Source organism: Cynocephalus volans, chromosome 1 (assembly GCF_027409185.1).
Source record: "Cynocephalus volans isolate mCynVol1 chromosome 1, mCynVol1.pri, whole genome shotgun sequence".
In the NCBI taxonomy this organism is placed as follows: domain Eukaryota; kingdom Metazoa; phylum Chordata; class Mammalia; order Dermoptera; family Cynocephalidae; genus Cynocephalus; species Cynocephalus volans.
Window position 1 is genome coordinate 294,561,102 of NC_084460.1, and position 27,874 is coordinate 294,588,975.

General features: G+C 43.0%; 1 protein-coding gene and 1 non-coding gene across 4 annotated transcripts; both read left to right on the forward strand.

The window, feature by feature from the left end:
• The first annotated feature begins 865 nt into the window (after positions 1-865).
• EIF4E2 (eukaryotic translation initiation factor 4E family member 2) lies at positions 866-27,850 on the forward strand. 3 transcript variants are annotated; one of them, XM_063102779.1, is made up of 8 exons: positions 866-971; positions 6,444-6,558; positions 7,609-7,743; positions 11,164-11,268; positions 12,766-12,918; positions 13,015-13,151; positions 20,083-20,161; positions 25,244-27,850. In XM_063102779.1, the coding sequence occupies exons 1-7, from the start codon at positions 952-954 to the stop codon at positions 20,126-20,128; spliced, it is 711 nt and encodes a 236-aa protein (XP_062958849.1). In that variant the 5' UTR covers positions 866-951; the 3' UTR covers positions 20,129-20,161; positions 25,244-27,850. The 3 variants fall into 3 exon arrangements, with proteins under 3 accessions (XP_062958849.1, XP_062958859.1, XP_062958841.1); XM_063102789.1 differs by lacking the exon at positions 20,083-20,161; XM_063102771.1 differs by lacking the exons at positions 20,083-20,161; positions 25,244-27,850 and adding an exon at positions 15,013-15,278.
• Positions 3,139-3,213, forward strand: TRNAT-GGU (transfer RNA threonine (anticodon GGU)). The gene has a single exon. It is a non-coding gene; the product is annotated as a tRNA-Thr (tRNA).
• Positions 27,851-27,874: the final 24 nt, after the last annotated feature.

Consider the following 27,874-nt stretch of genomic DNA (forward strand, 5'->3'; position numbering starts at 1 on the left):
TGTACATGCACTGTGTGTCTAGAGCACAGTCAGAGCCGCAGGGTGTGTGTGTGTGTGTGTGTGTACATGCACTGTGTGTCTGGAGCAGTATGTGTGTGTGTGTGTGTGTGTGTGTGTGTGTGTGTGTGTACATGTACATGCACTGTGTGTCTGGAGCACAGTCAGAGCCGCAGGGTGTGTGTGTGTGTGTACATGCACTGTGTGTCTAGAGCACAGTCAGAGCCGCAGGGTGTGTGTGTGTGTGTGTGTGTACATGCACTGTGTGTCTGGAGCACAGTCAGAGCCGCAGGGTCCTGGGGGGAGGGGGATAGGACTTCCACCTGGGAGGCAATTTGATGACGGCGGGACCATCTCAGGTTCTTGTGAGGCCCTCACTAGCTTTGCCACCTGGTGCGAGTCTCTCGACCTCTCTGAAAGCCTTAGAGGGCGGAGAATTCGCTCCATAGCCCCTGGCACACAGCACGCACTCACAGATTAACACCAGCCACCATTTATTGAGGGTTACTGTGTCTCGCGCCTGACACTGGCTGGTGGAATCCACGGGACAACCTGAGGCGTCAGATACGATACAGTAGAGCGGCGCCAGCGCGGAGCAGCCTCGGGGAGGCTGAGAGAGACGCCGGGACCGCGGCAGGTGGAGTCGGGGCCGAGAGCCCGCGCTGTCAGCGACGCGGTGCGGCCTTTTCCTCCGAGCCCCGGCGCGCGGGGAGGCCGGGACTCGCTCCCTTGGGCGGGCGACCGACAGGGACGGGGCCCGGGACGGGGCCCGAGACGGAGCCCGCGCCGCCGCGTAGCCGCCCTGGGCCGGCGTCCCGGGGAGCTGTCCCCCGCCAGGCCTGCGCGCCGACGTTCCGCCGCGCCCCGCGCACCGGAAGTGGCCGGACCCAAAGCCGAGGGACCTGGCGGAGCGGAAGTCACTCCTGAGGCAGTGGCGACAGCGGCGGCGAGAGGATGAACAACAAGTTCGACGCGTGAGTGGCGCGTGGCCGCCCCCCGGGCCCCTGCCCCCAACCGTCCCCCCGCGCCCGCGCCCCCTGGGCTGGGGCGGCGCAGACTCTGCGGCACCAGCCTCGGTCCTGGGCTCGGGCTACAGCCGGACTGGCTTGGGCGGGCGGGCGGGCGGGGAGGAGGGGGCTGGGGAGCGCGGGGTGCAGGGGGCCCGGGGACGCCAGCGCCGTACGGACCGCGGACGAAGCGCGGGGCCCGGGGGAGGGGGCTGTGGCGCCCGGAAGGAGGTTTTCGGACGCCCCGCCCCGGCAGGTTCGGGTTGCCGGCGGCGTGGAGGGGTGGAGACCTCGGCGGCCTGGGTGTTTTCGCAACGTTGCCGCCCTGCCCGAGTCCAGCTGTCCTCACAAACCCACTGGGTGCCTGAGGCAGGTCACCTCTCCCGTCTGTGCCTCCGTTTGCTCATCTGCAAAGTGGGGACAGTAACAGAGCCTGTGTCATAGTGTTGTGAAGATGCAGTGAGGTAATGGGGCTGCTGCGCTCAACACAGTGTCTGCTCAGTCACGGAATCCTCATCTTCCTGAGACTCTTCCTCCTCCCTTTCTGCTCCCCGCCGGCTCCCCACTTCCAACACGCTCGCCCACAGCTGCTCAGTTTCTTGCCCAGCGGGTGCACTTTGCCGTTGCCCCCTCCCGACCTCTGATTCCTAGTTCCAGCATCAAACAATTTGGAAGTACACAGAGGAAATGCAAAAGTGTTTTTGCGTATTTCCCTCCAGCGATTGTGTTTTGAGATAGACTACGGTATTCTCTTTTAGTAGTCTAGTGAATCTGTCTCTTTATCCAAAGACCTAGAATTCTAGTCCCAGACCCACCGGTTACCAGTTGTTTGACAGCAGAAATGTTAGCCAGTCTCAGAGCCATTGTTGCCCAAGCCACATTAGTGGTTAGTACCGTGCTGCTGCGCCAGCTGTGATAAAGAACAAATCACCCTCAGCAGTGCTTAAGATACTTGTGTAAATTGCTAAATAGTGAGATATAAATATAAAGTGGAATTGCTATTAGTTTAGGTTATGAGCTGGTGCTGCTGATGGTAAATAGGGCTTTTTCCAAACAGTGAGTGCTGGTGTGCAAACTGGGGGCTACTGGATTTCCAAAATTCCAGGCAGCTCCTCAAGAATGTTTTCTGATTGCTGAGAGGCCTCTGCTCCTTGAGAAAATCTTTGGCAGACTGCTTCTCCATCCTGCTGCTTACCTGAGCCCTTCCTTATACTCACCCCCTCCCCCACCATTAGTTCTGCAACACCTAGCTCCTCATCTGAATCCTGCCTCAGTGGGGCTTTCTGCAACCCTTAAACCCCTTCCTCCACTGATTTGAACAAATCAAATTTCATCCTAAGAAAAGACACTTTATGGGTCATCTGGCTGAGTCCTGCCCAAATCATTTGGGGGTCTGCAGTAAGAATATTAATTATGGGCAACCACAGTTATCTTGCTGGGTAGTTTTCATATGTTATTTTTATTCTTTTTAACAGCCCTGTAAAGGGGATCTTGTTACCTCCTTTTACAGATAAGGAAAATGAGTTTAAGTAACTTACCTCAAACAACACGAAGGGCATCCCTATTTGTTGCATGACCTGGTTTCAAGCACATCTTGACAAAAATTAACCTGGTTCATTTTAATTACTTCTAATTATTAACTATTATACTGACCCACAATCTTTTAATATCTGTTCTCTAGCTTTGAAGGAAAAACAGAACAAAACAAAGCTTTCTTTCATTTGGAATTAGCAATTGAAGACAGAATTCCTGCCTCTAGTTTTGTTTTTGTTGTTTTTGTTTTTTGTGCAAAAATTCTGCAGCGTTTAGAATACTGTTACATATTTGGAGTCTGCACTCTTCACCACATCATTCCTAAGAACATGTTCCAGTTTGCCATAATCCTTCTAAGAGTCCAGTGCTTGGACCTGACTACAGTAGTATAATCTGATTGGCTCAGATTAAAGAGGGCGCTAACCTCTTTTATTGTGTGAACTCTACTTCTCTGAATGTAACATAAGATTGTAATTCTTATTAAGAATTAAGATTGCTTTTAGGGGTGAGGGGTCATACCTGTCAAGTCTTTATATCCTGTTGACATGTAAAACCTTAAAATGCTTTCAGCTTTCACAGGAACTGCATGCAGTCCTGGGCTGGCTGGTTAGCTTAGTTGGTTAGAGCTTGGTGTTGGTAACACCAAGGTCAAAGGTTCAGATCCCTGCACCAGCCAGCCACCTAAAAAAAAACAAAAAGAGGAACTGCAGTCCCAACTGTGATAAACTTGCTTTTCAGCTGTAGATGCCATAATTGATTTTGTGTCTATTATATATGGTTTACTTTTTATTCTCTATCATTAGCTTTTGACCCATTTTTAGCTATTGTGTGAACCACTTATTTGGCACTCATTGCTTTGATCTTAGAGATCCATTGATTAAACAGATGTTTGTTTTATACCACTGTCTGATGCTGGTGCTATAAAGATGAATTAGACCCAAGTTCCTACCTACAATGAATTGGTCTAGTTCTGGGGGTGTGAGTTAATACCTGGGCAAAAGGTTGGTGAACTAAGGTGCCACTCAGTCTGGATAGCCTCAGAGATGCTAATTGTCCCCCTCAGTCTGTGGAGCATTGATTTTTCAGTCTGTGTTGTACCTTGGCTCAAATCCAGCTTCAAGATGGTAAGAGTAGCATCTGAAAAATAGGATGTAAAAGATTTGCCTTGAGTGTAGGGCATAGTGGTTGATCAGCTCCACCCTCAAGAAATAAATGCACTAGATGAAGATCCATTAGGGTTTCCATTTATCATCTTAGAAGGGAGTCTGGAAGTGGCCCAGGGATCACAGTAACATTGTTTCTTTTCTGACATAATTATTTTTGTTATTCTTTTTTCTGTTTCCTAGTAGTGATTAGCAGCAAAACCACTAAAAAGAAAGAAACATATGCTTTTCTTGGGACTAGGAAAAATGGGAGATGCTGGGGTGACTGTGCCCCTCTTCAGCCAAGATCTAACAAGAGGGGACCTCAGAAGCTATAGTGGGTGTTGGAAGTTAAGAAGAGAGGAAAATGGTTTGCATCCCTAGGGTGTGCCCTAAAGAAAAGTGAGAGGCTGTCTTGTGCCTAAGCAATAGAAAAACCCATGAGATGTTCTTGATCAGGAGACAAAAAACTGGCCATGATAGTATAGCTGGCACAAGTGCAAACATTTATATGGGGAAGTTCAGAAGAGGGCAGCTTGACTGAGCCTTGGTTCAGAGAAGTTAAGAAATATTTCCAAGAGAAAGTGGCCCTCAATCTGAGTCCTGAAGGACAGGTTACCTAGGGGAAGAGAGGGTTTCTCAAGGAGAGACCACATGATGAACATAACAGAGGGGTGAGGTTGGGGAACTGCAATTAGGTTGATATCACTGGAATAGAGGACGTTTGTTGGGACCAGGCAGGAGATATTTGGACATGTGGGCAGAGCAGGGGACTTTGCACCATGCTGAGGCATGAATGTGTGTGTACCTTATCTCCTCAGCTAGGTCCTTGGGGATAGGCACTCTGGTAGCTGATACACAGTAGTAGATGCTTGGTAATTATTGGTAATTTTTAACCCATGGCACTCATGTACTAGACAGGCTCTTTTTGAAAAGGAAACCAAACTAACTCAAGTTTAATAAAGAGGTAGAGAGTATCATAAGCACAGACAATGATTTCAGAATTCCAGAGAGGCTGAACTAAGCCAGATAGATAGATGGTAGCATTAGCAGCAAAACCAAACTCTCCTCTCCACTTTCTCTGTTCATCTTCTCCGTTCTCTTTCCCTCTACTGGCTTTCTCTGCTTTTATTCATTATCTTTACTCCCTCATGGCTTTTCTTGTGTGGGGCCCATATGGCTCCTCCTGAATCTGTGATCTTTCATTTCCTGGATGAAATGCTGAGGGAGGAATCTGCTTGTACTGTATTTTTCAGCAAGGCCCTGAGGCATAGGTTATTGGCCAGGCTAGACTGCCCTTTGGTCAGGTGCCCTTTCTAGTCATGTCTTGGCCAGGGTGGGGATGGGAAGGTTCGTGGCACAGGCCATGGCCACCTGAGTATATCCTACAGCTAGGGCTGTGAAATGAGCAGAGCAGCTTGTCCATTCTCATGTTTATTGGATACTTTTTATATGTAGGTACTGTGGATTCATGGGCAAAAAAACAAACTACAAATACAAAATACAGCATGTTTCTGTATCTGCATAGGGTAATATTTGATATATAATTGGAGCATTTCTATTACCTTTCTTGAGAATTGCTAATTCCACTTGACTATACATATAGTCATTGGGGCCAGAAAGATGATTTCAAAGAACATTCATGATGAGTTAACTGTCCAGCCCTAGAACAAATGGCATTCTCATTAGCTTTGTGAACTCACTTCTCTTTCTCTTTTTGTCTGGATCCAGTGAATTTTAGGTGTACCTGAAAGCCTTAGGATAGTTTCACTGCTCCTGAAAGGGTAGTTCTTAATGGACATTTGACTCGGTGTTTATGAGGCAAAATCATATTCATTCTTTCTTTCAGTCATTTATTTTTCCTTTTCACTTAACATTTATTCAGCATCTTCTTGTCCTGGGTGCTGGAGATACCGAGATAAAATAAGACACTGCTTTAAGGGAACCCTCCATCTAGTAGGAAAAACACATGGGAGGAATGGCACCTTAGGCTGAAGGGGTAGCATTTGCAAATGGCACCAATGTGGGAATATAGGTTGCTGTAGAAGATGGGGAGGGAAGGAGGATGCTGCTGGCAGGAGTCAAATTCTAGCGGATCTTACATTTCAGTGTACTTAATCCTAGAGGGTGGGCATCAAAGGACAACGGACAGTTGAGAGTTTTAAGCATGGAAGTTAAATGATTAGATTTGCATTTAGAAAGATAATGCTGATGACAATGTGGAGGATAGATAGAGGGCGAGAGATTTGTGTCAGGGAGACAATTTAGAAATTTACTGTAGTGATTGAGATGGCAGGAGAAGAGGGCATGAACTAAAGCAGTAACAGCGGGTAAGGATAGGAGAGATGATAAGAAGAAAAAGTGTCAATATAGATAGGTAAGTTTTTAACCTTCATTTGAAATGTCAAAGCATTTATTTAATCCAGAAACTCTTCTCATTATTGACTATTTTTGACAGAGAAAACAATCTGTTAAACTGTTTACCTTACAATCCCTTTAACTGCTTCGTTTTGTGGCTTGTTAGAAAACTGAAAGACAGTGCTGTCTGGAGTTCACAAGTTAGCTGATGGGCATTTCATTTTTGTTTAGTCCTCCTAATTTGCCTTTCTACATTCCTTTGCCCTTCTCTCATCTCAGGTGCATCTCACAGCTTGTATTTTGAGTGACTTCGGCTCAATTCGTAGTTCATAAGACCTGGTGGCTTTGTTAGGTAAGCAAGAATCAACTTAGTTATGGAATGACATTGTTTTGCCTTCCCATTCAGCTTGAAAGATGATGACAGTGGGGACCATGATCAGAATGAAGAAAACAGCACACAGAAAGATGGTGAGAAGGAAAAAATGGAACGAGACAAGAGTCAGAGTAGCAACAAGAGGAAGGTGAGTTTTATGCTGCACAGGTAGTTGCCTTCGGACTTGAGACTTGGTTATCTTATGGAATCTATTCATCTGAAAGATGCCAGATTAACTTGATGGCACCCTGTTTTGGAATATCTAATCTTGTTCTCAGAAAAAGATTGTGGAATCACCAGAGTTCATTTTGGGACTTAGAACTTTTCTCTTGCCACAGGACCTTGAGATGATTCCTTGATTGTGGCATTCTCCTAGTGTGAGGTGGGAGAGATTAATTCTGGAGTTTAACAAAGCTGTTAGCTGCTTCATAAGCTGCTGCTGAGTATTTCAAATCCTATACATTCCTTGAAATTTTAGACTCTTTAGGCAGTAATAGTCTAAGTTGAAAATGACTTGGAAAAGAGAAAATTTAGAGAACGAGAGGTAGATGGATCAGGGTTTTTTCCTTGAAATATTAAAGCAATCATTAATTCATTTATTCCACAGTATTGAGTATCTCCCCAAGTGCAATGCTAGGTGTTGAGAGGACACAAAGGTGAATGAGACTGTTGATGAAGGAGCTTACATTTGATAATAATAACAATTCAATAGCAACAATAACAGTAACTGACATTTATTGAGCACTTAGTCTGTGCCAATCACTGTGCTAAGTACTTTATATCTACAAATACATTTATCTTCTCAGCAACCCTGTGAGGTGGTTATTATTATTTTCCTCATTTTGCAGGTAAGAAGCTGAAGTACAAGCAGATTAAGCAACTTGCCAGTGACACAAGAATGACATAGAAGATTCAGTGCTTGGACTAGGCATATGATAAGATAAAAACATAAATACTTATGATACAAGGTAGAAAATTATAAAAGCCATCAAAACACAGATAAAGTGTTACAGGAATTTAGAATCAGTTAACCACTAAGGAAATTTACTGTGTAAGCAGAATCATGAGCACATTGCGTAATTGAGGTGGTATCCTTTTTTAATTGTGGAGGTGGTAAGGAGTGACACTGTAAAATGTTTTCTCAGTCTCAGAGCACATGACAAATGCCCAGGATTAATACACCTTCTTTACTTCTCAGGCTGTTGTCCCTGGACCAGCAGAGCATCCCCTGCAGTACAACTACACTTTCTGGTATTCCAGGAGAACCCCTGGCCGTCCTACCAGCTCACAGAGCTATGAACAGAATATCAAACAGATTGGCACCTTTGCCTCAGTGAGTACTTAGTGGTTTCATGGAGTGTGCCTTGGTAGTAACATGCGTGCCTGTATTTGATGAGTCCTTACTATGTGTAAAATGTCATGGGGGACACCAAATTCTATACTGTCACTGTGTCCATCCTCATGAAGTTTGACAGAGTGAAGCTGAAAGCAAAGTTTGAAAGTTCCTTTTGTATTTAAGAACCTCCCATTAGGTTTTTGGCTATGTTAGTGATTATGCATAAGGTAGCATCTTTTTCCTGTGTTCAGAAAAAAAATGAAATCTCCAATAATTGTTTTTGTCGGTTCTGTCAGTACAGAGAGCCCAGGCTCTGTCTCATCCCGCTCACAGCAGATGAGGTTTGTGTACCCCAAGAAGCTGCCTGCAACTAACACCAGCCTTGTTCAGAGAGATCATTATGCACCTTCTGTATGCTGTACATTTGATCTCTAGGCAGAATGAAATTCAGGATTTGTTGTTTTCTTGAAATTATTGAGGCATTTGTTCTGTTTAAAATGCAGAAACTGGAAAAGAACATTATCATAGATGGTAAACTAGTAAAGAGGAGGACACAGTAATAGGCACTTTATTTGTGTAATTTCCTCCAATCATTATAGCTCTGTGAGGTCAGTGATAATTTCCATATTTTACAAATGAGGAAAGCGAGACTTCAGTTAAGTATCTGATCTAAAGTCTCAAGTCAGTCGTAATTCACTTGATTTAGACGGGTAGCCACTATTGAAACTTAGGTCAGTGAAAGTTAGATTCCAAATTCCATGCAATACACCAAAATGCGTGCCAAGAGGCTCCAATTTTAAAAATGTTGCTTACTAGGCAAACTGTATATTTTTAAGTTTACTGTTACTCAGATATGCAATTTAACCGGTAATCACATCATTTGTTTAACGTGAGATCCACAACATTACTATGCTGAGTTGATACAATTTCAGCCCATAGCGAAGATCTTGTTTAGTTGGCCTGTGCTGTCTTATCACTGGTAAATGTATGTTGAATGAATTCAAGGTCTTTAAAATGAATTAGGACACAGAGCCTGCCCTTAGGGAAATAAGGTGTGCCCAGGAACTTCCACATAAAGTAGAAGTAGACAGTGAGTGCTGCAATTTGAAAGGCACAGCCAGAGCACTCTTGGAGTCAGAGGAAAGAAGGAGTGATTCCAACTTGGAGGAAGCTGCCTTGGAGGAGATGGGTTGAAGAATGAATTTAAAGAATTGGAACAGGTAATGAGAAAGGGATTCTTGGCAGCAGGAACAATGGAATTAAACATTTGAAATATCCATGCATTTCTAACATTCCTGGATCCATCACAAAAGTTTTGATTACCTGCTATATGGGAATGCTAAACATTACTGGTAAAATGGCAGCCATTATGTTATGAGCAACTGGTTAAACACCTGGAGGATCAGAGAAAAAACTGTACTGGAGAGTACATTTTTATTAAGAACTCTTACTATATTAAATTTCTCACAGAGAAATAATTACATCGTGAAACCTTTTATTAAATCCAAAGCATTATTTCCCAATGGTTCTCCACTTTTCTTTTTTCTGGGCAGCTGGTCAGTGTGGGGAGAAATTCTTAATCCTAATCTTTAACATTTAAAATTTCTTGAAATCAGGGTGACTGAGAAGGCAGTATCTTGAAATGGAAAGAACACTGAACTTGGACATCACAAGGCTAATCTCTTCTGGTCCTTGATTCTGTGGGCTGAAGCAAGTCCTGAAACCATTTTCTCAACTGTAAAATGAGGAAGATAGTTGAGATGATTTCTGAGGTCCTTTCTGTAACTCATCCTGAGTCTGTAAACATTTGTTTTTTGGTTTCAATTAGGATTTTCACGAAAAATCTTTCAAAGTTTAATAATATTTCTCAAGCTGCTTACTTCATCTCTTGTCGTTTGGATATAAGATTGTGCAGTTTGCTGTAAGATTGGAATAGATCAGACTGTTAAAGCAATGGGGAACTCTTGACTGGAGAATTGGAGATGGTTGATGTACTTTATTTCCACCACACCTCTCCAGTTCCTAATTCACAGTAAGCCACTGGCTATAGTAGGTATGCTTTATTTCTTTCACCTGTGTTAGAGTGGATAAAGGTTTAGGTTATTACTCATTGTATACATATGACCACTTATTATCCCAAATCACTGTATGCAGTTAAGCTTAGCGGTTGCGGAGATGAGACACTGCATTAAAGACCTATGAAGGGCATTAGTTCCTGACTTCTTTTTAACATGTAAGACATGTCATGTGTTTCTGTTCCAGAGAGGAACTGAATGTACAGCCATTTCACACAGTGTAAGGTCCATTTCTCCTCAGTTGCTACCCAAATCTGGAAGTATGACCTGAATCTCTGTCCACTCACTACTCATTTTCAGCTACACAGTTGTGGTATCTTTCTGTGTGTTGATTGAGAGCCAGCCTCCTCAGCAGTGTGTTGGCAAATACCAACTGTTTCTCTTCAGACTGTTTCATGTTTTCTCCTGGCCAGTAGGTGTTCTCTGTGAATTACAGAGGAATAGAGAAATAATCTCTCCTGTCAAGACACTATTGAGAGATACACCATGATGATTATAAATAAGCATACATTAATGGAAAAATACAAGTCAGTTTTCTAATAGGATTGTGAAGGAGGGCCAGGAAAAACATAATGTTTCTAGCTCAAAAGAGGGACTTAAACCCTAGCTATGAGAAGCTAAGTCCTGTTTGATTTTGGACTGTCCTGGCTTTAGCAGTAGCATCATGGTATAGAGGAGTACATGTGGTTGATTCTGTCACTTATGCACTTAACTAAACAGAACTAAAAACTGTTTCATTCTAGCTAATGCTATATTTGCTAAATAAACAATCTTTGGGGCCTGCCCATGGCTTACTTAGGAGAGCATGGTGCTGACAGCACCAAGTCAAGCATTAAGATCCCCTTACCGGTCATCTTTAAAAAAAAAAAAAGTCTTTGATCAAGAAATGATTTGGTTCTAAAAAATGCATTGAGGCTGAGGCTGTGTGGCAGTTAACTTCATATACCTCAAGACTAAAGGATTTCTTTCCATTTTGCCAAAAACTAGTCTTCATACTGCATGATATGATTTCCTGCAGCTTCAGTGGAAGAGTACATATTAACGTGGCTTCACCAACTAAAGCTCCTGGCTGAGGCTAGCATTTCTCACCCAGAGAGTTTATTCTTGTATTGCCAATGTTACTTTTTTTTTTTTTTTTAAATCAAACTCTATGAAACGCTTTTTCTCTAATAATATGCCTTCCTTTCCACAGAATGCCCCAAATGAAAATGTGTCCTAAAGAGGATAGCCTGTAGCAGAGTTTCTTCCATGCTTATGCTCTTAAGTAAATTTCAGATCTTCGGATGCATTCAAAGAAAAGGAAAAGATACATCTTTTCTATTCTGGGGTCTTCTCTCTGCAGGTGGAGCAGTTCTGGAGGTTTTATAGCCACATGGTACGTCCCGGGGACCTGACAGGCCACAGTGACTTCCATCTCTTCAAAGAAGGAATAAAACCCATGTGGGAGGTGAGGACTGAGGGCCTCTGACTGCTTTTTTGAGCAAGTTTTGTTTTCTTTTGCTTTCTAGCCCTGCCAAGGTTAAAAGTATTTTCAAGTCTTCTCTCAAAATTGCATCACTATTGGCTATATCTTTAGAACCTGAACCTCTAGAGGAAGGCACTGATGCCATTGCTTGTCTGCGTGGGTTGGTGCTGGGTAGTTTTGAAGATTGTTTTATCACTAAAATTATCTTATAACATTAAAGAGTTTTTTTTTTTAATTACACTTATTCCTGTATAACTAATTTTTGTGTGTGTATGTGTGATATTTTTACATAGTATACATATGATTAATGTGGGTAAAAAAATAAGCTTAAAGGCAGTAGTAACTGGAGACCCAGAGCTGAGCTCTGTAATCTTTTTGCAGAGCTATTAGTTGGCTGTACAGTGGTATATTGCATCTTCTATTCTGATCCCAGGGCGTTTTTCTAGAAGACAAATGTGGTTACATCTGCTCCAGGGCCCCCCCACCCAACCCCCTCATCTTATGCAGCTCTCTATTGTTCACATGATCCAACACCTAATTTACCTTTCAAGTTTCATCTCCCATCATCTCTAAACCTTCCCTTCCATGCAGCTAGACCCTCCTGTTTGCATCTCCCTGGCTCACAATCAGGTTTTGTACATATGGTCCTCCCAGTGCCCACTGCACCATTCTCCTGCTTTACCTGCCTGATTCCTGTTCCCCTCAAGACCCCACTGAAATGTCTCCTCTTCTTGTTTCTGACTGTCTCGTTCTTCCTTAACATTCTGTGAGTATCTCTGTTACAAGCAGCACTTGTCAGACTTCTTTGCTGTAATTAACTTTCTTTTCTATCTCCTCTGCTAGACTGGATTGAGGTAGAGACTGGGGCTTTGTGTCTGTGTACTTGATACACTCAGTATATGTTTAGCAAACAAAGTTATGAATGATCTGTGTTTGAAATCTGACATCATTTCATTTTGATTTCTAAAGTAGTTCCATTAAAGGACTTTTAAACCATTTTTTTAATGCTTTATAAAAGATTCTGGCTTCGTTTTTCTTTTTTTTTTTCCCCTGTATCTTCCGTCTCTAGCCCTACTATCATTTCTTCTATAAAGTTGAATAATTGGGAAGTGACAAGTCTTAGTATTCAAGGATTCTTGGCTTTTTACTGCCTTAATGCAAAAGAAAAAGAGCTGTGAAACCATATTTTTTAGTGACAAATTATAGATGTATATATTTATGAGGTACAAAGTGGTATTATGATTCTTTAATACAATGTGGAATGGTTAAATTTTTCTAATTAACATATTTTTCTAATTAACATATTTCTGACCTCAAATATTTAACAATTTTGTGATAAGAACATTTGAAATTTACCCAGCAAAATTTAAATGTATAGTACTGAATTATTAGCTATATTCTCTATGCTGTGTAGTTGATCTAAAAAAAGAAAAAATGTGAAGCCGTATTTTAACTTGAGTGCTTTTTGTCATTCTACAGGATGATGCAAATAAAAATGGTGGCAAGTGGATTATTCGGCTGCGGAAGGGCTTGGCTTCCCGGTGCTGGGAGAATCTCATCCTGGCCATGTTGGGGGAGCAGTTCATGGTTGGAGAGGAGATCTGTGGTGCTGTGGTCTCTGTCCGCTTTCAGGTAAGCCAGCCATGAGCCAGTCTGGCTTCTTGTGTTGCCCTTGCTCTCCTTGCTGCCTCTGGTTTGCTTTGATGATTCTTTCTGTTCCTCCTGTAGGAGGACATTATTTCAATATGGAATAAGACTGCCAGTGACCAAGCAACCACAGCCCGAATCCGGGATACACTTCGTCGAGTGCTTAACCTACCTCCCAACACCATTATGGAATACAAAACTCACACCGACAGCATCAAGTACGTGTTGTGGGGGTTTGGGGGAACATGTCCCTAATCTTAGCAGAAGTAGATCCATAGTTGGACCCAGAGTGATATGATAGTACAGGAGACTGATTTGTGCAGAAGGGGCAGACCAGGCTTCCCCTCTAGGGCTTCTGGCCAGTTGCTGTAGTTCTTGTTGGTGAGGTTCCCCGTCCACCTATACTACGAGGTATTTGTAGAAGAGAGAGGCCTTCTGCGGAAACCCAGTTGCACTGCCGAGACTTGCTTCATCTCTGTAGGCTCTCTTGTCTTTCATATGCTAACAACCATCCTAAAATGAAAGACAAAGCTTTTCTTGCTGTTTTTTAAGATAATTTCACTGAACAATAAAGTCCTCTACCCTGCCCTCCCTTCACTCCACTTTTGCATGTCTTTTTAACCTATTAGCTTCAGTCTGCTTTCTTTGTCTGGGGAAATTGACTTCTTATCAGGAATAAGGACTCCATTTCCTTGTGTGTAGAGCTGGAATCGTAGAGGAGGCAGGATAGCGTGTGTGAGAGAGCAGAATGAAAAGGAAGCTTTGCAGTCTCCCTAGGACTCAAGAAAATGGAGCGGCCTTTCCACAGTGAAAGTCACTGATTAGGCTCGCTCCTTCAGTGATTGAGTGTCAGAAATAAGCTCAGGTTATTTTGAAAAAGTTGTGGGAGGGCCGACCCCGTGGTGCACTCGGGAGAGTGCGGCGCTGGGAGCGCAGCAGCGCTCCCACTCCTGCCGGTTGGGCTCGGATCCTATATAGGGATGGCCAGTGCGCTCACTGGCTGAGCGCGGTGCGGCCAGTCACAAGAAGACAAAAAAAAAAAGAAAGAAAAAGTTGTGGGAAGTGGCTATCAGATTGTCTCAAAACCAGAGGGAGAGCTAGCCAGCTATAAGTGAAGACTTTTAGGTTTAGTTCTCTCGTGTGGCCTTGTATCAGTATATGCCTTTTTCAAGTCTCTTTGCAACTCTTCTTCAGTTTCCCCACCTGTAAAATGGGGGCCAGTAATACTTTACCTAACAAGGCTGTTGTGAGGCTGATGTAATCTTCGTAACTGAGATGGAGATGCCCTTAACAGAGCCAAGTGTTATTATTGCTGCGTTCATCATTAGTATATCATCATCATGTTATTAAAGACTAGTAGTGAGCTCAATGGTTGTGTTTAGCAGGCAGACCATTTGTGAATCTCTTTCCCATGCATTCACAGATAGTGTTATGGGTGGAGTTGGCTTAACCAGCTAAGTGCCAGTTTTTAACTGGGAACACTGCCATGGGAGTTGGTCCGTAATCAAATGGCTAGACATGATTCATCATAGCCACCAGCAGTTATTAGCTAGCCGTGGCCCTAGTTATTTGCCTTAGCAGTCTTGTGTTAGCTTTGTTTTTCTCTAGGCACATTTTTCTTATTCTCTGTTCTGAGGTAGAAGTAGTTTCTGTCCTCCAGCCAGATTCAGTCCAGACTGGAGAGATCTGCACCTTTTTAAGGTTACCAAATACCTCCCACCCCCATCTATCCCAGAAGCTAGCTTTTCACCTGGATAAGAAAGGGAAAAAGATATTTTTCGTCAACTCTCCCCTCTCTGCTGTTCTCCCTTTCTAATACCTTGAGGGAGTTCTTCCTGACTTGGGTAGAAACATGTATAGAAGTCCTTACAGAGTCTAGGAGAGACTGTGGACTATTTTGCCTTAGTCTGCTAGAAAGACCGGCCTGCTGCTCGCTGCTTTATCCAGAGCTCGGCCTCTGGCACTCCAGCCCCGCAACTGTAGGGACCAGAAAACCCTCCTTGAGACCCACATACTACTTTCCCTTGCGTTCCCCTCTCTTTCCTCTCCCAATGAGCCAACCTTTTGCACTTCCACTAGAATGCCAGGCAGGCTGGGCCCCCAAAGGCTCCTTTTTCAAAACCTCTGGAAGCCGCGGTTGAATGTGCCATGACCCTCTCCCTCTCTGGATGGCACCATCATTGAAGCTGGCGTCATCGGAGTCTCTTGTTCTGTTGGCGTGCTACCTGGAAGATCCTTCTGTCCTGGACAAGAGGAATTGGAAGAGCATTTTATGTTTTAAGAACAGGCTGACATGCAGCAGCTACAACAACAGCTGAGATCACTTAATAAATGGTGCTAAACTAGCTTGTCTCATGCTCTTGCTCTTTATGGTGCATCAAAGATGTGGCCTTTTGGACTGACTGTCACCATACTAAGGGATGGCACAGACTTCTCCATGGAGGGCCATCCAGGGATGCAGCCTCATTCCCATAAGCCCATTGTGTAGTGTCATGCAGTATTTTGTTCCAGGACTGCTGAGGTCTGACACAATGAGGTGACATCTAGCTCTCAAAATTAAGTCCCCATTTTCTGGTATTAAATTTTAGTTCCCATTTAGTCATGCTGATGACAAGGACAGAGTGATTTCCGATTTAGAATTCAGTTTGAAAGTCTGCTGAGGTTGGAAAGGGGGCTCCTTGGCCTTTGCTTCGCTGACTTCCATTTGCCTTTACTTCAAAGAAATCTCTTGCTTGTAGGTTAAAGCCCTGCTTCCATCTGTGTGTGGCTGTACATGTATAGCTTCCTCACTTTGTGCTAACAGGGTTTTCTCACTGGTGCCAAAGCTGCCCAAGCCACAAGCTCTTTGCCAGGCTTCTCCCTTCTGCTTTCCCTTTAGAGCTAGATCATCTTCCTTTCTGAGCTGGCTCTGCTTGCAAGATCTCAAGATTATAGCCCTTCCCTTTCTCCCAGTCCCAGTGTTACTGTGCGTCAGGATCTGGGGTGGGAAAATATCTTCACCCTATGTGAGTTTGCTCCTTAGGATATCTGACCGTAGCACGTAGCAGCCCCTCATATGCTTTGTAGCTTTGGCTCGTATGTGCTGCAGCTTGGCCATTAGGCCCTTAACCTGCATGTAGAGTTTTAGCAAGCCTCGTGTTATGTTTTCTTAGGAGCTACCACCAAGAACAAAAATAAACAATCACTTTTGCATACACTGGGTTGGGCTGCCTGAGAGGATCTGTGAAAGTAAGGTTGAGTTTTCCAGAGTGGCTGTTCACTTTGGCAGTTTTTGGCAGTGACACCCTGTACTTGTACCATCCTGACTTACCCCAGTCTCCATGTGGCCTTTGACCGCACAGAACACACACATTGGGACCAGCACATTGGGCTCAACATGCTAGGGGTATTTGTGTCACTGCTTCTTTGTTTAATGTATATCCAGAATTGGTTGAAGTACCTAGAAAATGGGAGATTTGCTGGAATATGGAAAGGCCCATTCTCTATGTTCTTAGCATTTCTCAGAGTTACCTTCTCTGGCTCTTTCCCTCTTGCCTTCCACTATCATGTTACATGCATTGACCTTAATTTCAGCTCTACTGTAATTGCTCTGGGGGATGAGCTTGACGTCACCTTCCAGAGGAAGAGTCGATCAGAAAGCACCAAACTGATCTTGAGACCCTTCTGATCCTTGCCACACTGAACAGAAGTCAGAACTAGTTCTGCTTTGTTCTGGTCCTTGTGGCCCTTCCACAGGTATGGGCTTGTTTCAGCCAAGGAACAGCACCTGCTGGGGCTCGAGAATTCCAAGGGAAGGGAAGGAAGAAAACCAACAATTGTTCTCCACCAAGTACGCTGGAGATTAAGGCTGCTGGAAATGGTGTGGGGAGTTTTTTCAGGAGTGGCTTAGATTTTTCAGTCAGGTGTTCCTGACTCTGGCTTGCTATGTTTCAGTTCAGTCTCTAGTGTCCTCCTTCAACTGTTTGATTTTTCCAGCCTTCCCCCAATCTTGCTGCTTGTGGCCTTTTCTTCTTGCTGCTGCACCCTTAGGTGAGCTGAGAGGCATCCACTGCCACACAGAGTGGACTGTGAGCTTTGCTGCAGAGGACTCCTGCCCTTGTTTATTGCCGACAGCTCACCCCTAAGTAATGGGAAACTTGGTAATTGAGTTTCTGCTCAGGTCATGGCTCCTTTTAATGAGGCCAATTCATATTGAATTTTCATAGGTTTGGGTCCTTGCAAGCCTCAAGTGACTCATCATATCCTCTGCTTTGAGGAGCAATCTCATAAAACAGCCAGAATCATGGGGACACCAGGATAAAACTGGGTACAGAGCCATATAAAACAACAGTGTCTTTTGTGAGGAAACTCCTCTTTGGAATAGTCTCATTAATTCCCTTGCACAGCTGGCCTGGAATGGAAAAGGGGAAGACAGCTTCCCATAGTGGGCCATAGTGCTGGGTAAGACTGGCCAGACTTCTGTGCAGAGAGAGTTAAGGGTAGGTGATTTCTCTTTATTCCTTTATTCTAGAGGAGAAACAGGTCGAATCATGGGGAATTTCCTTTACCATGTCTAGATGTCATTGTATTTTAACACTGAACTTTAATATATAGCCAAGGACCAACCCATCCCTTCTGTCATGGCTAAGTCATAGCCCAGCATAATTGCTGGCCCAGCTTTGCGTTTGTGAAATGCACTGCCATACGGATAATCAAAGTGAGGAAAGCCCAGATTAGCAGGAGTCTGAGCTCCTCTGTGGGTGTTGAGGGCTAGCTGAGTGCAAAGCTGTGAACCTTGCAGGCTTGGGGCAGCAGTAGAGGCAAATAAGTTTTGAATTGCAGAGAAATGAGATCTCTCTACTCTCAGAATTTGCTTTCTGGTAAGTGAGATGGGACAAGAGTGGTCTTGAAAGGGCTCTTTGTTCTCTGTCATTTGAATCTCTACAGAATTCCTGTAGGCTATATTAATCATGGTAATTTTTTCTTTTTTAAAAAACTATAGTCATGATACTTTTTACATTTAACTTGTTCTTTCTTTACCTGTAAAAGAAGAAAGTTTTAATATTACCCAATATGCCTGGTTTGCCAGGTGAAAAATAGCTAGAATATTCACACCTAGCTTCTGGCAGTGGATTTGCCTCTTAGCCAAGCTGTTGGCCTGTAAGAATAAGAGTGATTATACCAAAGACTATAGCCAGCTATTTTATTTTCACTGACTCCATGAGAGGAAATTTCTTTCTTTTTTTTTTTAAAAGATGACCAGTAAGGGGATCTTAACCCTTGACTTGGTGTTGTCAGCACCATGCTCACCCAGTGAGCAACCGGCCATCCCTATATGGGATCCGAACCCGTGGCCTTGGTGTTATCAGCACCACACTCTCCCAAGTGAGCCATGGGCCGGCCCAGAGAGGAAATTTCTTAACCCAGATTTTTCATGTTGAGGTTTAACATATAATGAACGTATTTCTGAAGAAACTGAGAGGGTGATTTAATACTGGAATGGATTAGAGGGCAGCTCTGCAGTTCATATTTCTTCAGGTCCTTGACACAGAGAATTGCTTTGTTTAGGCTCATGTAGGTATGGGCCTTTCTGGAAACAAAAGGATAGATAGATAAGATGAAGCTTCAACACAGCTGTGTAATTTCTTGACACCTGAGTTGTTTAAGATGGAATTTAAATGTCACTGTTAGAAAGAGTGAGGGTTTCCCATGTCATTGCCCCAACATTGGATTTTGCTCTGCCCTTGGTTTGTTTGGAGTAAAGAGTGAAACTGCCTTGTGACAGTACTAACAAGGGGCTTTCCAGAAGGGGCTGTCTGTGGGACAGGCATCTTGCTGTGTAAATTAAGTTTAGGAATTGACAAAGACCGGCATGCTTGTTTGGTGGTCTTACATTTTTTCTCAATTTAGTTAGCATAAACTAGTAGCTTTGGTGATACTCTCTGAAGAAACCATTAACTGCACATCTGCCTCTTATTCTAAGACATAAATCATCAACTTATAAATGTTGCTGTTCAAAAGCAGGAAACAGTAATGAAACTGGTATAAACATTACCTAGAAGAATGAATTTGTTGTGTCACGTGTCCATACATAAACCCTTTCTTTAAAAAAAACAAAAACAAAAAACCTGTAGAAGGCCTGATAAAGTATTTTAGTGATCATACTATTAAATGTGCACCCAGGGTGATAATATACTGGCATCAAATTATACCAAGAATGGAATAATTGATAATAAAACATTAGGTTTAGAAGTGCCAAATTTTATATATAATTCGCAGGGAACTTACCACTTTTGGGCTGAAAAGTGGCTAGGTCAAAAACGTAAGAAAATCAGCTCCTCTGAGAAAACTTGAGGTGGGTTAGAGCTTCTGGAGAAGATCTGGCTTTCTCCTTTCGTCACTCACCCAGCAGTCACCGAGGGCCTGTTCTCTGTGGAGCACCACCTGAGAGACCATGTACCACTTCAATCACATTTCTCATCTCTTCCTCACCCCAAATTCTAAGTTGAGTTAATCTGAACAAAAGTTGTAATGAACCTTGTTCCCTGGAAATTTTGAACTGCCATGACCCACACAGCTTAAATTTTAAGCTAGTAGTTACATGGATATTTTAAGAAACAGATGGATCTTGACACATTTAGGGTCTGAGTTTAGAAGGGATAGAAGGTTGGGAATGTGAAAGCAGAAAATAGTATAATGTTCTCATTGCATCATTAGACATCATAATGCTGTTGGGTACTTGCCTTCACCTTCAGGGTGAGGTCTCGTGAAAGACTGCATCTACTACCTGCTTCCATGTTCCCATGGCAGAAAAGGCAAGAAGTGCTGCTGCCCTTTGCTGCAGTAAATTGGAAGCATTTCCAATGATGATTGAGCTTTAGCTCTGACCTCACTGGCCTCCCCTGTAGTCTTGTCAAAGGAACATGGTTGTAGATCCTCAAGGGAATAGTGAGGATCAGACTTCCCAAATGGAGTTACCAGTAGAAGTGCCAGCTGCCCCTGCTAACCTGAGAGCAAATACGATGGGGACCTTGCTATTCCCTGGTACCTATGGATCCACACAGCTTGGAGGGCTTCAGAAGTGGGATGTGGGGTTATCATGTCTGTTCTTTCTGTTCAAAAGCTTTTGATCTAAATGTGCTATTGTGTTTTTTGTCTCTGGTTTGCCAGGGCCTGGGAGGAGTTTCATGGCCTGGTGAACAGCAGCGGCCGCTGATCGGACGCTCCCCCTCTGTCTCTCACACTCAGGGTAGGGCCTTGCCTATCTTCTCTGTAACCCTGTAACATACCTCTCAGCCACAGGACCCCTCTTCCCACGGGGATGTGTTCTTCCCATGTACCCTCAACCTTGCCTCTGCCAATATTGAGCCTCAGAGAAAAGGCGTGAATCCCAAACCACTGGATTCTTGTCCTCCCTGGGTCATATGTCTCCAGGCAAACCCCTGGGCAGGTCACTTAACCTCATTATGCCTGTGCTTTCTCATTTGGGAAATGAGGCTCTGTGGACCAACAGACCTCTGAAATCTATTTCATTGCTAACATTTCATGATGATAAATGTGCCACAAGTCTTTTTTCTTTTGCTCAGATGTAGTCATATTTAAGCCATCTGAGTATGTCCTGTGATTAAAAGGGCAATTCCACAGGCTCCCGAAATGGGTTAGGTGAGAGGTATGTCTCTTGTTTGCTGGTGGTGTTTGTCAGTTGTGAAAAAACAGTAATATAAATTCAGGTTTCAGCAGTGACAGTAAACAGTGGGTAGATTTCAGAGCTGTGGAAGAGACAGTTCCAGGCTATACTGTAACTAGATGTCACATGTTTACTAGTAGGGAGAGGCACTTAGCGAAGGAGGGAGCAATGAAAGCAGTCACTTGAAGAATTTTTGTATTTCAGTTAAGAGAGCACCAAGTCCATGTTTGTCTCTGTGGCAGAAGGAATTGGGTAAATTTATTCTGAATGAGGAAGGGATGGAAGTCCAGTATCTGCATGTGCTGGAGATAAGAGCCTGTTCCCGGACAAAACTATCCTCACCTCTACCATCCCCGAGAAATAGAGTATTTCTTAACTTGGAAAACAACATGTCAACTGTAGAAGCTGCTTCAGAATTCCCCCCTTGCATCCCTCAGACGGGACAGAAGAAAGAAGATGACCAGGAGGGACAGAAGCAGGTGGCCGGGAGTCTGGGTGCTCCGTGTGGCTGGTAGCATCTGTAGATAGACAGTCACACATTTCCTGCCACATGATGATGCCACCCAAATCTTTTTTTAAAATAGTTTGATTCCTTTATTGTAAATTCCATTTTCAGATGGTAATACCAGATTTTCTAAACTATGTTATAAAAGGTTTCTCCTTAAAATATAGTCAACACAGATTCTACGATGGCTGCTAGTATGCGTAAGGAGGGATGAAAAACATGTCAGCTCTAATAGTGGATAAATTATTTTTATTTTGTGGGCTAAAAAGTAGCAAATATTTGAAATAAGTTAAATTTTTAGAAGCCTATAGAAGTGCTATAATGGAATTGTTTTAATAACATTGCCATATTTAATTATTTCTAAGTTGTTGGGGGTTTTTTGCTTTTAATATTCTTAAAATTGGGTGCTTAACAGTGAATGTGATAAGAAAGGTTTTGTCATAGTTTAATTAGCAGTGTTTACTTCTTAAAGTACATGAAATAATGGTACTTTTAAAAATTGGCAGCATCTTAAGTTCCATGAGAAAAAGTCTTTAAAATGAAATTGATTAAGCAGTAATGGTCACACACAAAAAAACCAAAATGAAATAGGAATAGACAGAATGGAAGAAAACTTAAAATGACTCCCCTTGCCCTTAGCAGACACTAAATCCCCCAGGAAAAATATCTTTGAATAGCTTTGAAAAGTAACACATTTGCATAATTGCCATTTTGTGGTCTCTGTTCATTTTGTTGCCCCCATATCTTCTTTGGACAGGGAAGAGGCAGGTGAAGGGAGCACTTCATGGTTTAGGTGTTCTCCTTGAAGCATAGACTTGGAAGTCTGTAAGGAGTGTTTGAATTTAAGCAAAAAAGTCAGCTCACTTCATTGTCCTAAAGGACTTCATATTTCAACTCTATTGGTTTAACCTTGCTTTAAGCAAAAGAGGTGTTCTGAGAAGATACACATGCCATCTTAGAGGTCTCTTAACACTTTTAAGCCTCTCTTCCTCTCTCCCTTTTCTTTCTCCCCTTCTAAGTAGATCATGATCTATGAAGAAATTTGGTAGAAAAACTGCTATTTAAATAATTCTTCTTGAACCACAAATAATTTTCCTCAATTTATTTGCTAATATGATTTATCTAATAGTAATAGTTATTAAAATAGTGATGTCTGATAGATTATTTATTCAAATAGTCCTAGTATTTTAGGGCTGTTTCATTTGACTTCTATTACAAATAAGTATTGCCCTTTTAGCCATGGCTTTAGTAAAAGTTCCAGTTAGCTGCTGGGAAAGGATTCTGGTTACTTAGATGTTTGGGCTGACATGCAGAGGACAGTGATCTGTATTGTTGGGGAATGAAGTTGGCATGGTCACTGAGTGGGAGATGAGGATTGAAATTTGCCCCACTGAAGCTAGAAAGGGATTGCAGCTTTACTGAATATGCAGGGAGAGAAGAGGAAACCAGAACTGGCCTGTGGTGGACAGCTCCTGTGTCCTGTTTCATACTCTTAAGCACATAGCCCATGCACCATCACAGCATTGCCAGATGAGTAGAGGGCTAGCGTTCAGGAGCTCACTGTGGATTTTCTAAATTTTAGTTAGCTTTTAAAAGAAGAGAAGCACATTTAAAAGAAAAAAAAAAAAGTTGCCTGTGGCCTCTGCCAATTCCTGACTTCATTCACCTTTTCCCTGTCTCTCCGTGAGCTGCAGCCTGGGGCAAGGGACATAATTGAGTATGAGTTCCCACCTTGTTTCAGGTGAACACATTCCTCACGCTAAATTAGGCACTGAGCTGTTCTCAGCCCACTATTTTTTTAGAAAGGCTGGACCAAAGCCATAGGGCCCCACTGCCACCAGCCTGCTTTAGCTGTCAGGAGCAGTCCACCCACCCTCATTGCTCATTTGCTTTCATGTTAAATCAGACTGGAAAAACACAGTTGGATTTTCCTGGATTTTCCTTTACTCTTCTTCCCTTTTCCATTTTGCAAATGGACCTTAGAATGATATGACTTTTTAGTTTTTTTTGACTATAAATAAAAATATTTGAATGGGAAAGTGTTATAGAACCTTTCAATTTACCTGCCATAGAGAAAATTTATTTCTGGCCCAACTCCAGCACAGAACAGGAATTCTTCCAAAAGATAAGCTTACCTGCTTATGATGATGATTATCCTGAAAATTCTCTTCCTTATATCACTAAACAGCTGAAAGAGCTATAACCACATAGTTGCCTCCCATCTCCCTTACTGGATGATAGATAATTCTCCCATAGTCAGAAAATTCTGATTCTACTTTCTCACATCCCTGCCTTTCTGTTCACTCTTCTAAGAAGAAGAGTGGGATCCCTACTGATAGACTTCTATTGCCCAATGGCTATATGGCCCTAGAGGTGGCATTTAAAGGGAGGAAATTGAACAGAGCAAATGTTCCTGCATAATCACTTTGTTTAGTATTAGATGTATGTAGGATAAAGCATCTTCTGTAATGCAGTCTCAGTCACACAGAACATCGTCCCTGAGAGAACTCAGAAGTAACACACACACATCAGTTACGCCTGCTTTGCTCCATGTTATGATCACATATGTTCCTTATCATTCTTTGCTGGCTACTTGTGACACCTCAGAGGGATCTGTCCTTTTGAAAGGAGATTTTTATACCATTGGCCTTTCAAAAAGATGACCATCCCATTAACTCTGTGTTTAGCTTTTAGCTTCTTAGATGAAAATAGTTGAAATACTCAGTAGCCACTGATAAATGAACCACATGGACATGCATGTCAGTTATAAAAATACCAATGGACTTTGAGATGACATCAGTTTCTTCTCAGCCCAAGTTCATCTACACCAGCTGCAGTTTCCCCTCTCAGTATACTTATCCACAGTCATTCTCTTTGTGGGGTGAGGGCTGTTACTGTCAGCCTGCCACCATCATGGAGGAGAATCTGTTAGCCAGTAGCAGGAGGAAACTACTGTTTGGCTGTGCTGAGCACATTCTTTCTTCAGTATTTATTTACTCTGGACCAAGTGCATATGCCTAGTTAATTGTAACAACTTTTAGATAGGTCAGTTAAAGCCAGAGCTTCTAGAATGTCCCTTTAAAATGAAAGGGAAATAACTACTCCAGAATCCAGGTTAATGAGAATTTCTGTTTCAGATTTCTGGTAAATTTAAGTCTGAAGCACTGGGCTAGGGCCGCAGCGAGGTGGCCTTTAAAGCCCTGCCAGCCCTGAGATTTTGAAATTCAGATGGTGATGTGACCTGCTAAGATTGTCATTGGCGCAAGAGGAGTTACTAGTGGGTGATCCAGCCTGTCTGCAGCCAATAGGAGGCAACTAGGAGGACACATGTTAGGATCTGCTTGCCCTCTTTCCCCCCTACCCACCACCCTACACACTTATCTTTCAAGAGTTAGAGCCATATTTCTAAAGTGAAAGATACCCAGATTTGACTCCTGGAATATCCTTTCCTTTTGTAAGCAGCTCTGACTTTTAAACTGAGGATTGTTGGTTGGTTGATTGGTTTTTTATTTATGTAATATAATCACATGGTTCAATTTTTTGAAAAGTATATGTGAGAGAAAGTCTCCCTCAAACGCTGACTCCATCTGCCCAGTTTCCATTGTGCCCTTTCCTGCCCCCTGCCCCAAGTACCCACTGTTGTTGATTTCTTGTGTAGCCTTTCAGAGTTTTCTAATGTATATACAAGCAATATGAATATGTAACCTTATTTCTCCCAGCCCCACTCACATAAAAGATAGCATACTGTGTATACACATTGTTCTACACCTTAAATTATCGAGTTATCTTGGAAATATTTCCATGTTAGTAGAGGGCTTTCTTGTTTTTGTTTTTTAGGCTGCACGGTGTCCCATTATATGAATGTTTCATAATATTAATATTTAACCAGTCCCCTCTTAATCTGCATTTGGATTGTTTCTAATCTTTTGCTATTGCAAACAATTGAATTGAAGTTTTTGAAGGGACTTGGGAGGTGGGTTGCCATTTTGGCATTAAGATTGGCAAGGAAGGAAGGTTGGTCCTGGGGTGTGTCATGGAGAGCCCGAGAGCTGCCAAGGTCAGTTCTCCCCTGTGTATGTGTGATTGTGTATAGATGATCTATGTATTGAACACTCTATTTTCTCCCATTTTTTTTTCAGGGACAATTCAAGCTTTCGAAATACAAAAATCACATTGTGAAAGTACACAAGCTGGCAATAATCCTTTTCTGTATGTGTGTGTTTGTCCGAAATGGATGGCAGGCCTCCAGCCAGTCCTTCCATCTGCTTACTGAAGGGACGTCCCTGAGCCGCGTGCTCCCTTTTGCACTCATTTCTGGAGGACGGATTCCGCTAGACACCCTCCAGCATCGCTGACTTTATAAAGCGGAAAAAGAGAAAACGTGACTTTGTAATAGACAAACATTGTTTTTTAATGGGGTTCTGTGGGGGGAGTTTAGCCTTCGGTTTTGCTGTGTGCTGTCCAGATGCCTCTCGGTATCCTATTGTGCTCTTCTCATGCTGGATGAAGGGCATCATGACCACGTGTACATGCCAGAGCCGTCGATGAGGGGGATCAGTATTATGAATGTCTGTGCATCCAGGAAAAGCTTTCTGTTGGAGAGTCCCGGAATAGCTGTATATGCTCTCTTGTAGCTCTGCCATTAAATTATTGGGACATTTTGTTTCCTTCTCTCCCCCCTTCCCCCATGCCCACCACTTTCTGAAAATGTGTTACTGATGTGATGACTCTTCAGGATTTTGTATCATCTGCCTTATGCCCTCCAGTCGCCCTTCCTGTGGGACTTTCTCCTTCTCAGGCACTCCTGCACTTAGAATTGTAATCCAGTGGGTCATGCTAGTTTCACTGAGGCATCTTAGAGTATATGCTTTGGTAAATTAAGCTGAAGCAGAATCCAGTTAGATTAGGAGCTAGATTGTAATGTAGTTTACAAGTGCAGGATTTGGAGGTGAGGGCAGTGACTGAAATCATTTTCCCAGAAGAGCAGGGCCTGTGTGTCAAGTCTGTTTCTGTGGGTTCTTTCATGTCCCTTATTGAGGAAGGGAAGCAAAAGCTGGTTATTGCCAGGTGTTGATATTTAATATGTTAATTCTATGATCCCGAAACTGGGACATTTGAAGAAAAGGTGACCTTGCTGGATGGCTATATTTGCATGGCTGTGCCTGTCTGTGGTGGTTGGAAAACCCTACTTTCAGTCTTCATCACCTGGTATGTATGTTAGCAAATGTGTGCTGATCCATAATGCCCAGACAGAAACCTTGAAGGCGACTGCACGCATGCTTAAAAATGACCAGTCACTCATCAGAGAAGCAAAGTAGTCTGACTCCAGAAGGACTGAAGAGAATCAAAAGAGCACCTAGGATTCAAATAAGTAATGAGTAAGAGTCCTACAGCAGCCTCCAATGAGCACTGTCTTACTTGGCTCTTGTGAGCAAAGATTGCAGTACCTTAAATTAAGGCCTCTCTTTAAAACATATCCTTGAAGGCCAGGGGGATCCTTAGCCACCTGGTCTCAGAGAAATCATGTGAGAGTAACATGAATTTCCTTATCATATTTATGTTACTCTCTTCCTACTTTCCAACTCCTGAACATGCTCTAATTACCACTGTTTGGGGATGCTTTTCCCTGAAAGAACAGGGGAAGTACAGAGGCCAAAAGGGAGGTGCTTCCGTTACAGGTTAAGTTAGATAAGAAGATCTAGCAGTGATTGGAACTCCAGGAATATGAGGAATGCTTTCTGGTGTCCAGACAATTGTGAAGGGCTCAGGAAAATACAGGAGCAACACTGGCGACAGCAGGGAGGAAAGGCTGCCTCCTGAGATTTGTTCAGAGCCCGGGGAGATCTTCACTTTTGCCTAAACTCAGATTTGCCATGAAAATTCCAAAGAAAGCAGACATTTGGATTTGCCCTCCTTTGGGCATCTATCTGACTGTTGTGCATACGTATAGGTGCATATGTGTACAATGTGTTGATGAGTGATGGTTTGGTCAGGCCTGGTGGGTAGGTGTGTTGTCCATAATTTTGCTTTTTTGGGGGGTGGTTCTCATTTGTTCAGATTTTTGCATCTCTTATGTTTTCTAGAACTGCTCATGTTTCTCCTTCGTCTTTGTCTTTGTAGTATTTGATGGTTATTTTTTTCCCAGCAAAAATATGCTGGGAGAACCCAGTGTTCTCCCAGAACAATTTATCCAAACCACCCATTTTTTCCAAACTAGCTTGAGAGGTCTTTTCATTTATTTTGACTTAAACAGGCTGAGCTGTAACACTTTTATGGCTATGGTATCACCTGTTCTAGAGACAAAGGGAAAAAAGGCCTGCCAGGGCCAACATAACCAGTGTGGTGGGTTGCTGCCGGAGAATGGGAAGTAGGTCTCTACTTGGCACAGTTGGGGCTGTTCTCCCCTGACCTGTTTGCTGGGTTCTCTGTTTGAAATTGGCCCTTACTTCTCTCCAGGGCTCACCAATCACATTGTATCCTTCTGTTTGCGCACACGTGCGTGTGTGTGTGTGTGTGTGCGTGTGTGTGTGCATGCGTGTGTGTGTGTGTGTGTGTGTGTTCCCTGTGACAGTGGCAGTGGCAATAATTTTCCACCCAGAGAGAAGCTTGTGGTCCGTGATGCTCCAAGAATGAATTTCCAAGTGTTTGCCAGTGGAGAAGGAGCAGAGGCTGTGACAAGAGTGTTTGGTGTTGCACTTTCAGAGCAGTTGTCTACTGCAGAAATAAATGGAAAATATCAGCAAGAACTGGGTTGTGGACTTGTTAATGCA

Bases quoted from the DNA above. Each gene is read 5' to 3' on its own strand.
- EIF4E2 (XM_063102771.1), top strand. From the start codon at position 952: ATGAACAACAAGTTCGACGC. The intron at 972-6,443 runs GTGAGTGGCGCG...CTTCCCATTCAG, and splicing joins ATGAACAACAAGTTCGACGC to CTTGAAAGATGATGACAGTG. The intron at 6,559-7,608 runs GTGAGTTTTATG...TTTACTTCTCAG, and splicing joins AGAGTAGCAACAAGAGGAAG to GCTGTTGTCCCTGGACCAGC.